At 40.0% G+C, this 12,114-nt stretch overlaps 1 protein-coding gene across 2 annotated transcripts; it reads right to left on the bottom strand.

The window, feature by feature from the left end:
• Nucleotides 1-522: 522 nt before the first annotated feature.
• On the bottom strand, nucleotides 523-9,421 carry F2R (coagulation factor II thrombin receptor). Of its 2 annotated transcripts, none has more exons than XM_062600684.1 (2): nucleotides 9,391-9,421; nucleotides 523-1,897 (listed from the first exon to the last, which is right to left on the bottom strand). In XM_062600684.1, the coding sequence occupies exon 2, from the start codon at nucleotides 1,872-1,874 to the stop codon at nucleotides 693-695; it is 1,182 nt and encodes a 393-aa protein (XP_062456668.1). In that variant the 5' UTR covers nucleotides 1,875-1,897; nucleotides 9,391-9,421; the 3' UTR covers nucleotides 523-692. The 2 variants fall into 2 exon arrangements, with proteins under 2 accessions (XP_062456668.1, XP_062456667.1); XM_062600683.1 differs by lacking the exon at nucleotides 9,391-9,421 and adding an exon at nucleotides 8,961-9,027.
• Between the last annotated feature and the right edge of the window lie 2,693 nt (nucleotides 9,422-12,114).

The following is a 12,114-nucleotide window of genomic DNA, read 5'->3' as shown; positions in this document are numbered from 1 at the left end:
TTTTCTGGGTTGCCATTCAGCATTGGTCTATTGTGAAATTTGGATCTAAAAATACCATGATCCAAAATGTAGTCCCAGACAAGAAACTAGTGATAGGAATACTGAAAGAAAAGCTTGTTCTAGTTGCCGAAAAATAGTTTCTGTGATAAATTTCAATAATCAAAGGCTGTTTTTCATGTGTTCACATTCCTAAGATCATATAAAGTGTTTTGAAGTGGAATATATAAAAATGTAAAACATATAGTTTCAGAGCCTAAGATGCAATAGTAATAATAAAAGTTTATGGATAATTCCAGAAATAAAAAACAAATAGGATAAAACATTGCTTGGGAAGATAATTTCACTTTGGTCATGAAGTAATGGAGAGATGGTTCCATAAATGAGCATCTAGTCAACTTAAAAAAGGATTTCATAAAACCCTTGTAATAAATTGAATTAAAAATATTAAAGGATTTGGTTGAAAAAGGAGTTTATTTGAAAAACATTCAACTGCTTTTATTAAAAAATTATTTTTCTGTTCTAAACTAACTTATATACATACACTATACACATATAGGATGTTGAATTGTGCATTACTATAATGAATCCATAGAACGATGTATTTCACAACAACTTGATCTAAGGCTATATTGGATATAATACATTTTTTTCCTGAAATTGTCTAAAAATAAGCAAGTGTAAGAGACATTTTCTCAATGCATTGCTAGCAATTTCCTGTAGACACTGCTGTTCACATTACTGGAGCAGGTACCCCTTCTACTAGTGGTCGACATTGACTGGCCACTGCTGTTACTACTGTTAGGATCAAAAGTCTCTTTACAGCCGAAGAGACTGACAAGTTGTCTCTGATATTGAGAAGAAGCATAGTAGTAAATAAAAGGATCAATGCAACAGCTAAAGCTGCTGATACAAACACAAAGTAGATAGGCAAAGTAGAGATACTCTAAACTATTGTCGTAAGAAAAATGTGTATAATGAATTAATAGGAGGACATTTGTTGGTCCAAAACAAATAACAAAAACAGAAAAAACAGCTACACACAAGAGCAAGGCACGTTTCTTCTTATTTTCTTTTGCAACAATACTTGAAGAACTAAGACATCGAATGATACACAAGTAACAGATGGTAGAAATTATAAATGGCCCTACAAAGAAAACAGAAGAGAAGATGGAGAAGAAGTGGACGTAATAGTTGTGAAGTTCAGATTCTTTTAGCACATCATGACAGGTAGTTATATTTAACTTGGGTATTTCCATAGTTTGCTCTCTGATGAGAAAAGGTATAACCCCAGCTATTGCCACAAGCCATATGATGAAACAAGTCACGGAGGCGCGTGTTAATGTGCGCCATGAGAGAGACTGGATGGGGTACACCACCGCTAAGAAGCGATCAAAGCTTATGCTCGTCATAAGCATTATTGAACAGTACATGTTACAGTAGAAGGCAGCAGTGATGAAACGGCACATTCCCGGTCCAAATAACCAGTTGTTTCCAGAAAAATGATATGTAATCTTAAAAGGAAGCACGCTTACAAACAATACATCTGCAATGGCCAAATTCAGCATGTATATTACAGCTGGCTTTTCAATTTTCATTTTTTTCAAAAACACAAGTATTGCTGTAACATTCAGAGGGAGACTCAGCATAACCACTAACGTGTAAACTGAAGGAACGAAAAGCGTCAGCCATGGATTAGTGAGATATCTTTCTGTTTCTGCTGATACTGTCCGCTGTTTATTTAGAGACGCATTAATCTGACTGATGGATCCTGATCCAACTTCTGTGTCATTTTCAGTATCATTTTCAATGTCTTCAAGAGGTATAGGGTCATCGTGGTTATTCAGGTCAGGCATTAAGAAAGTTCTGCCCCTCATGCTGCTGCTGTTAGACTTAATAGCTAAAAAATAAAACAGTATAAAAATTAATAAGCAAATATTTACATACTAAGGGGAAGCCAAAACGTCTTGCAAAAAAAAGGAAAGCTAAGACAGCATTAACAACACAACGCAATAAGGTTAATTCCTTATTCAAAGCATGGGCTACCCACACGTTTCTCCATTTCTTTTTGTTTTGCTCTCTGTTACAAGTTTAGTTAAGATATTCCTCCTCTACCTCCTATCTCTTCGCTTGTAAACTCTTTATGGCAGGGACTAAACTCTATGCTTAGTAGCCCCATCTCTTCTACGTTCTCTATAACCTACCTTAACATAAATACAGCAATAATTTTGCCACATTTAGTTTTCTTTGCCAGATGTTTTCTCTGGAAATATCCTACCAAATCCTACTGCAACATCAAGACATGCAGGAGCAATCTTCGTACAGCTTTTTATCTCTGACATGAATCAGACTTTTGATTGCACTGAACAAGTAACCACACATTTCACTGAAGTACTTTTCCCCAGCTCTACTTCTCATAATACACTCTGTGCATCTAGGACAAGTCTTGGGGCACTTCTGTGACTTGCCCCTAGTGTTTGGTGGCAAGGACGTGAGGGTGTCCTGCAGCAAGGGGCAGTGACTGTAACAGAGAAGAAAATGTCAGGAGACCCTTTGGTGCCTTTTGAATGTAGCTGTAACAAATCATGAATTTTGTGTTACAAAGTGTGGTCAGTGTGCTTATCAGCTTATTTATATAAGATGAACAAAAAATAAATAAATAAAAGGAGAAGAGCTACTTTAGACACTATTTCAGCAAAGCAATTTGTATTGAGAAATACCCTGGAAGACCATCAGTTTTCAAATTTGACTTAACCGATTTAGGTGCAGAATCATTCATACATACTATGGGCAGACAGAAGTGACCTCTATTTAAGTAATGGCCCATCTGTGAAGTTGCGTAACTGATCCTTTTCTGACTCCCAGATTATTAAAACTAAAGTGTGTTAGCTTATATTACTTAGCTGAAAGTACTTCAGCATGATCCACCTGTCTAAAAAAGCTATTCCAAGTTAGCAATAATTGTTTGCTCTAAAGTAACTCAAATCAGTTTATTATGCAGATGAGACCAGCTGGTAACTAAAGCAACTTAAGGATTCACGCAGCAAAGAGAGAGAGTGGCTGAATTTTGGTAAAATTCACACTTGGCTAATATGCATAATCTACGATTTTTAGTTTTAAAAGCTGTGTACTATAGGTATCATGCTGTATCATGGTAGCATTCTGAGGGAACAACAGAAAGAGCATGTTTGAGACAACAGTTTCGGTATGCAACATAGCTAGTCTGCTGCGGATACAGGCCAGAAAAAAAGGATGCTGAACAAGAACTTGAGTTTGGGAGCTTGTTGTATAGACTGAACTATCATTGTACAGACTGAACTATTTGGTATAGACTACTGAAAACCAAAGCAGCATAGAAGCATGTGGGATTCAGTATGCAATGTTTGCACAGAAGGGCACTAAGCCAAGTTGTAAAAAGTTTTGCTCTGCATTATAAAAGAGAAAATTAACAAAAGACCTTAATTTTTACCTTAATCTTTAACATTATTTTAAAAGTTTATTCCAAACATCTGGATAGCTCCAGAGGTCAGCTTTTAGCTCAGCAGTTTGGATGCAACATAAATTATATTTAATACCTCTAGCTCTAGCCATCGCCCAAGCATTATCCTGTGGTTAACACTGAATACTTAGGGGATTTACAGTGCTTAATGATTATTGCAATTGAAACCTGTCACAACTGACACCATTGGTCTATGTTGTGAGAATCATAATTATATTTGCATGAAGATGAAGCTAGTTGCTCATGCTTGGAGGCAAGTCTCCATGGTAAGGTGGAGAGATGTCAGCAAGAGTGGTGAAAAAGCTTGGGTAGTACCTCTGCAGTGTATCTGCAGTACCACTTGCTTTACAAATTCAAGACTTTGAAAGCTCTGAATACGCATTTCCTCTATTCCCATATCTGGAATAGAAGATTTTTGAAATGATGATCCTAGTCCCTAAAGCTTGGCACATCCTCCTTAATTCCTCCAACACTGAAAAACAATAAGGAGAACCAAAGGAAGAGATGACATGTTTTCATGCGATGAAGGCATAATTCTTGACCATCCTGACAGTGATTCATTAGAACAACATGAAAATACATTATAGGAGAAAAATGATGATTGGTTGAGCTACCTTTTATCAAACAGTTGAACTTTATTTTAGTTATCACTTACGATAATAGTTACTTACAACATTGCTAATAATTTTAATTATATCCTGGATTCTTGGAGCAAGATTATTTACAAAATGAGTTTTATATGAAAATTTTTAGACTTTGTGTTAGTCCATTATCAAACTTTTAAAAAAGAAGAATTCCATTACACTAACTAAAATTTGTAAGTAATTTTAATATGATTAAAATTCTCAGAAATAATACTCTAGTTTAGGGAGAACTACCACCTACTCTTTGTGTAAGTGAAAATGTTCTAAATTCAGAACTGAACTCAACCTTGATGCTGATGATCAACTCCATACTGTGTACTGTGATGGATCATGTCTCCATCTTGAGTTTAGATAATATATAAGGTACTATGTGGGGGTCAAGTCTATGGAAAAAAGGGAATATATCTATTAAAATTAACTAGGTATTACCAACATTAAAGATGAGCAACCTCACACTTGTCATTTGTTTTCCACTTCATAGTAGAGGCAGTAGAAATTTAAAGACTTTCATAATGAAATTCAACTTAATTTTTATATAAAGTACAGCCAAATTTCATTTTTTCCTTGTCAATGCCATTTCTTAAAAATGCACAGCATCCATATATTATTACACAAAACAATAATGCACTTAGTTACTACTCTGAGGTTCTGGATTCCTTTTGTGTCAGTGTTTATTTTGAAAGAGCTGGTAATCTGAGCTTTATAAAAAGAAAGGAAGAACATGACATGAAGTCTATTTATTTCAAAAGATCTTTATGGATCTTGACAATAAACACACAAAGATCAGTAACAGGAAACAGGCTTTTCCTAAAAGTTGAGATATTACAACAAAGTTAAGAAAGATACAGTAGGTCTACAGAAAAGAAATGATTTGAAAACTGCTCTGTAATAGCTACAGCTATACCAGAATCTCATGTCAGAAATGCCTTTCTTGTCGTTTGAAAGCTGTAGATACTACTTGTCTATAAAATATATTTGACTATAGCTTAAGTACTTTTAATAATACAGATCTATTAGCAGAACAGATGCAAAGTTCTAACAGCATAATAACCATAAATATTCAAACAGTCACCCTAATTGTCATTCAGTTCCTTTGGAAGAGGTCAGATCTCATGGATTATTATTATTATTATTATGACTAATAGAATTCTCACTGTTGATATGACAATGTTAATAGCTGTAGCAAAGTACTTGTAAAATATAAATAGGTACAATTTACTAACAACTAAGAGAGAACAGGATCATAGATCATAGAATGGTAAGGTTGGAAGGGACCTCAGGAGATCATCTAGTCCAACCCTCAGCATAGCCCTTAAGGGGATTGAACCCACAACCTTGGCATTAGCAGCACCATGTTCTAACCAACTGAGCTGAACTCACCCCCAATAAAATGTTCAGTTTCTATCCTGATAGTGTGCAGACAGCACACTGGACTACGTACAGTCTTTCCTCTGCTCCTAATAAGGACTGTGAAAGGCAAAAGTTCAATAGATTCAGTACGATACTTACAATGCCTAAAGCTCTCTTTTATTGCCTGTAGGCTTTGCCCTGATTTTCCAACAAGGATTTAGAGAAGTGATGTAGAGATCTCAGAATGTAGGATTTTTTTATTTTAACAATCTATATAGTGCTGTTTTCCAACAAGAGCAACATTTTGTTGGTCTCCTGATCAGTATATGCATGTTATCCTCATCCTGAAAGGCTCAGCCTCTTTATGGACAGCTGTTTTGTATTCATTTTATGAATATTTTCATATATAAGAGGCTACTGCATGTATCATTCTGTGAAAGAAAAAGCTAAGAGCAAAAAATAAAACAGATAAGTTCCAGCTGGCACCCAGTTGGCACACAGTTACACAAATACTAGCATTGGCACACAGGAACGAGTAGAAATGTGACCAGTGGTAGACAAAAAAGCTTAGGTTTTCATCTTTTGACAATCGCATGCACTTATAACAGCTCCAGCCCATTTTATACAGCACCCTACATTTCCTGAGCGCCAGAAGAAAATTCTGAAATATTTCTGTAGACTTATAAATCTGGTGAGCACTTTACAAACCAGCAATGTTCATGTGCCAGGCAGTGTTTTTGTGAGGTGGAAAATTGCTCTGACTCAAGCCAATTGCATATATCCTTTCTTATGTGCCACTGGACAATTAATAATACTGATTTATGAGCATTACTGATGACAGCTGCATTCATATTATTGGCTTATAATGAAAAGACTATTCCTCTAATCTCCCCTTTGGATAATCCTGCACTGACAAACATCAAGAATCTAAATTACTAAGTGGACCATGAATCAGTTACAGAGTGAGAAGGGGAAGCGAGACACACGTACAAACAAGGTGAGACACAGTCTTGGAGGCCAGATGACAAATACTTGTTTTCATACCAACAAATAGCCTATTTTCTCTTTTTTAAAAGCGTTTCTTTAGACCGTATCTTCCTTTAAACTACTTCTGCTGCCCAAGTGATGTAGTTAAAATCTTGCACATTTTCCTAACTATCATTTTCTTGCAAGCAGGTATCTGTTCTTTTTTTGCTTTCCTTCCTTTCTTCCTAATAATTTTTGACCACAGCTGCCCAATTCAAGCCATGGTAGCATCTCTCTCTCTCTCTGCCCAGCTGTCAGCACCACACCACAGGAAAGTCTGGGCAAGTTCAGTCCTTGGCCAGTCACTGTGGCCTGCCCAGCCTTCAAGAGGCAGGACCAGGTGAGCGGATGGCAAGCACCTACTGCCAACCCAGTGCTGCTTTTTGCCTCCCGGCAGGTCCACCAGTGGCCACTAAGATGAAAACCAGGGATAGTGAAGGGCCTAGGATAAAGTAGGGGAGTAGCTGCAAGTGCTATGAGAGCAAAGTGCAGGCCTGGGGATACAGCAATGCATGTGTGGGTGGAATGAAGAACATAGTGGTGGAAAGAGGGAGTTATCTGGGACCTCGGGAAAATGACATTCCAGAGGGAGCGGGTGTAGGGAGAGCAGGATGCATGTTTAGACAGTCAGGTTTCATTACTTCTCAAGAAATTAATTGCTTTGATTTTCTTTTTTCTTAGAGGCAGTAAGGTAAAACATGAACTGTTTTGATCACTGCTTCTCAAGGAAGCAGCAAATAAACAGTGTAATTGGGGGTGTTCTTTAATGGAGACTATAATTGCAAAAAACGGGAAAAAAAATGTTTGAGTATTTCCATAAAATGGAAGAATTGCATTCAAAAGAACAACTTTTGTCTTATTCTACTATTAGCTTATACAGATTGTAATTACCGCCTCCCTCCCCCACCTCGCTTTTTAAGGACATTTCCCTTAGATTCCCTGTATGAAGCTGGTTATGGTGTCTTTCTACCCATCTGCCCTCATGACGAGATGTTCTTTAGCCTAAATAATTTTCCCTCTCTGATATTCCCTTCCCAGCATAATTGCAAAGACTAGCTATGTCACCTTTCCACCTCCATTTTAGTAGATTAAGCATACTGTGACCCGATATTTCCCCTCACCTGGCAGACACCGTTCCTCTGATCAGCCCTTCCTGTACTTAGGACTTGAATTTTGTCTTCCCAGCAGCTATTTCAAGGGGCTAAAGTACTGATTTTTACCAGCTATTTGTACAGGATCATTATGGGACCCAAGCAAACGCAACTCTGAGATTACCTTTTACTTCTCCTTTTTGATTATATTTTTTTACAGCCACATTAAAAAGTAAACTGCTAATTTGCACTCAGCTCTTTCTCCTGGTGTTCTTCAGTGTTAAATTCAACTTAACAGAAAGCTTTGCTATCTCTAAATGCATAATCTTGTCGTTTGTACTGTTGTACCTTTACCAGGAACTGGGAGGTTATACAGCAAACACTATGTACCTATCATTTTCTATGCTCCTTCCCTCAGCATCTACTGTGCTCAGACAGGTTCTGAGCTAGACAGACCCAGGGACTCACTAGTTGTCACATTTTTATTAATTTAATTGAATTCAGGTCACCAAACTCCATTGGGGCTGACATTCTGACCTGGTCTGTGTTGGTTGCTCTGCCCCAACTTTGCGCTACCTAAAAAAAAAAATCAGTAGGCCTTCTAACTCCTGAACTTGTTAACTAAAGGCAATGCCATTTTTTGGAGGAAATCTGCCAATACCTCCCTCCAGCCCTGTCATTTCCTTTCACTGTAATGTGGCATCACCCGGTCCGTTCTTCAGCCTTGGGACAACGCTAAACCATTCTTCATTTTTAATAACCTTTCCTGTGCCTCTGGCTCAGATGCTTGCTGAAATCCATGTGTTTCAGACCTATGACATTAACCCTTTTCAAAAAAAAAAAAAAAATCTCTTATCAGATGTCTGGCTGATAGTGCTTTTTCAAGGCTAATGTTCTGCTTTAGCCAATTTTCTAGTTATTACTATACCTTTATTCTGTCATTAAAAATTTAAAAGACTCTGCCCTAAAGTTACAAAACAGAGGGCAAGTCTAGAACAAAACGCCAAGGAAAATCTGATCTAAAACCTTAATTGAAACTTCAAAGCAGAACCCCCTGGCCCTGGTTCCGCACGGCTCAGCGATGCTATGTACTAATACATTTCGCTTATTTTTTTCTCTGCCGAAGGAGGGGGCTCGTTCGGACCAGGAGGCTCCAGCGAGCACGGCCAAGGCAAACACAGCGGCACCGCTACCCGGGAACAGCCCGCACCGCCCTCGCCTCGCCCCACAGCGGAGCCCGCGCGGGGGGGCGCCGCCGCAGGAGCAGGTACCGCGCGCCCCCCCCCCCCCCCCCCCCCCCCGCCCGCCCGCGCGCTCCGGCGGCCGTTACTAACGGCCGCGGAGGACCGTTACCAGTAGCGCCCCGAGGCGCAGGACGCCGCCTCCGGCCCCGAGCAGCTCCCCCGCGCGGGGCGGCGGAGGCGACTCACCGGCGCTGGCCGCCGCCGCGGCGGGCGGCGGGAGCGGGCAGCAGAGGAGCCCCAGGGCGCAGAGCAGCGCGGGCAGCCCCATGGCCGCCGCGGCCGCGCAGCGCCGCGCCGCGCGAGAGCCGGGCCGCGGAGCGCGCTCTGCCTCCGGCCCGCGAGCGCAGGGGCGAAGCAAGGGAGAGGGCGAAGCGATGCGGCTATAAACCGCCGGGAGGGTGGCGCGGGGGTGGGGAAGGGCCGCCCCTCTCGGCCGCCGCTCCGAGGGGGGAGGCGGGGGCTCCTTCCGGCCGCCCCAGCGGCGGCGAGGAGTCCCTGCCGCGGCGGCCCCACACCGGGAGGGCGGGGGCCCCACGCACCTCGGCCTCGGACGATGCCCACGGGTAAGCAGCTGCAGCGTTGCAAAAGGGCAGCGAAAGCGTGGGCACGCCCCCGAGGCACGGAAAGGCGGTCAAGTACCAGCTGCAGGTCAGCCTCGGCCACGTGTTGCTCCTTGATGGAAGCAGGTAACAGAAGAAGAGAGGGGATGGAAGAAGAAGATAGCCTAGAACTACAAAACAAAGAATTATTCTAACAGGAATTTGCCAAATCTGAATTCTGTTACTGAGCTAGAAAGGTAAATCTTCTTAATGTAACTGAAATCGCTTATATGCAGATGTCACTGTGGGCTGTAAGGCCAGTGAAAATAACTGCATCACACCCATTCAGAAAAGCTCCCTAGTGTATAGATCTGTTTTCTGTAAAATACCCAACATTTACCTTTCTTGTGTTCCACGGGTTAAGTAAATTTACAGCTCAAAGTGCAGGACACCCTAAAGAAAGATTCAAAAGCCAAAATAGACATGAATTGCACACCATTGGGAGCTGGAAGAATCCTTATGAAGTGGTACCACTCCTGAACTAAAATGGAAGGTGTCTCAGATGGGAAAGCATTGTTCTGTCTTTTCCAAGCTGCTCATGAATGAAGAACTAGTTAAACTGAGACCTAATCAAAACTAGAGGGGGAACTATTTGGATAACTTTGCAGTTATTATTTGGACTCTCTTGCTTGAAACTACTTATTCCACCAGTAGTTTGAGTGCATTGTATTCCTTAGGTGTAATACAGTCAAAAGCTTCACTAGTAGACATTTTTTGCTTTCCTAAAGTATGCTGCCCCTGCCTCGACAGTGTATACTTTTGTTTATAGCAATACCAGCATAACGAGGAAGAAAAGCTTCAGTTAGAACTTGATCATCTATGTGAAGCACTGCAGAAGCACTGACCTTTACTCTTAACTGCCCTCTTAAAGTGAGAGTAAGAGCCGTGGAAAATCCATCTTCCTGACTGCAAATACTGGCTCCCAGTAAGAACCACTTCTAATGTTTGCTTGCTATGGTGTTCTTCCCATAATCCTAGTACTTTCTACATGTTACAACCTTGTTTAGGCAGAATCCAATTTGCATAGAGTAAGGAAAAGTAATAAATGAAAATCACATTGCTGGCCAACCTTTCCATAGCTGAATAACAAGCATGCTCTAATTAGCAAGAGATATACTCGAGACAAGATTATCATCCCCAAACACAGCTGGGACACAACAGAAAATACCGTCTTAATCACATCACATCTTACCATACTTAATCACACACTATTTTTTTCATGTATTTGGAAGAGAAAGTGAAGCTGGTTTTGGGCACTCCAGTGGTCTCACAGCTCTACAAGCATACTCAGAGGTGATTATCAGAGCCTCTCCTGCCTACGTTTCTGTATAGTGCTCACATAACTGGAAGCTCCCTGTGCTTTAAATCAACAGTAAAAACCTGAATTAATCTTTCATGCTGCAGCTTCCTGTCAGCTGCAATAGCTGAGAGAAGTGGGCCATCAAGCGAGAAGAGAGAATGAGTTAGTGCGTGCTTGTGAGGGGGAAGAACCCTACCATTACATCTTGCCCTTAAGACTTTTTTTTTTTTAATTACACTAGGCAGTTTTAAAGTATTAATCTGTTCTTACAGAACTTCAGAAAAAACTAACAGGATTCTCTACTGAATACTCCAAAAGGGAGCTCCATGGAATTTTTTTACATCAGAAATGCTCCACTTTCATCTTCATAGCATGTATCTATATGCATTCAAATGTATTTTTAACCTGTGTAAGTTTGCACAACAGAATGGTGTCAGTGACCTAAATGTAGATTGCCTGAAACAAAGGAGGAAGTTACCTTAACACACTACGTATAGTAAAAACATGACATGGACCCATTTCCATTCTTCTCACATAGGCAGAAATCTCTCAAAATACTGCCATCATTGAAAAATGCAGCAGGAGACATCTTGACAAAAGTTCAAGTCAGAGATTTAGGAACAGATCAAGCTCAGTGGTGGGAGAGGATCCCCAAAGTTGTAAAGATGCAAGTAATTCATACACTTTAGTTCAGTAGAGACGAGAAACATTAAACTTCATTTTCAGAAGATTACTGTGATATGTATTTAAATTTGAGTCAGTATCACAATTCCAGAAGAATGATTTTGATAGCAGATACTGAGGCATTAGGAATGGCTACTGCACCAAGAATTTTGTTCATTTATTCCTATGCAACTCTTATACAAGTTTTGTTCCTATTAAAACTATCATAGAAAAGCAAATAACAGCATTATTTTGTGCTTGAAGGACAATCAGTATAAAGTTCATGTTAGGTAGAGACTTTGATCAAAATGCTTACCACCACCCTACATTGTAGCTAACATGAGATGAACAGAAGAGTAGCTTCTTGGGTTGAGCTATTAAGACCTACAACATGCAGTCCATAATTTTACTAGTGATGCTGAAGATGTCAGTCACACTAGTTAATTTTATCTAATTTCTTGAAATACCTGGGGATCTGCCCTATTTGTTTTCTTCCTGTGTTCCCAGACACTATCAAAATCTTAACCAGGTATCAAGTTTTTCATCCAGCCTGTAGAATAGCTTAGAAATCCCTTAAGTGAATGCTTTTGTGGAAAAAATTATCATCTCAGATTGAGTTCCAGGGTGGATAAATATCCAATTGCTACGCTCGTGATTCAACGAGACATTTAAGCAATTTCAGTAGGCTGTATCAAATATTC

Source organism: Rhea pennata, chromosome Z, assembly GCF_028389875.1.
Source record: "Rhea pennata isolate bPtePen1 chromosome Z, bPtePen1.pri, whole genome shotgun sequence".
NCBI lineage: Eukaryota > Metazoa > Chordata > Aves > Rheiformes > Rheidae > Rhea > Rhea pennata.
This window is presented reverse-complemented; position numbering and strand designations above follow the sequence as displayed.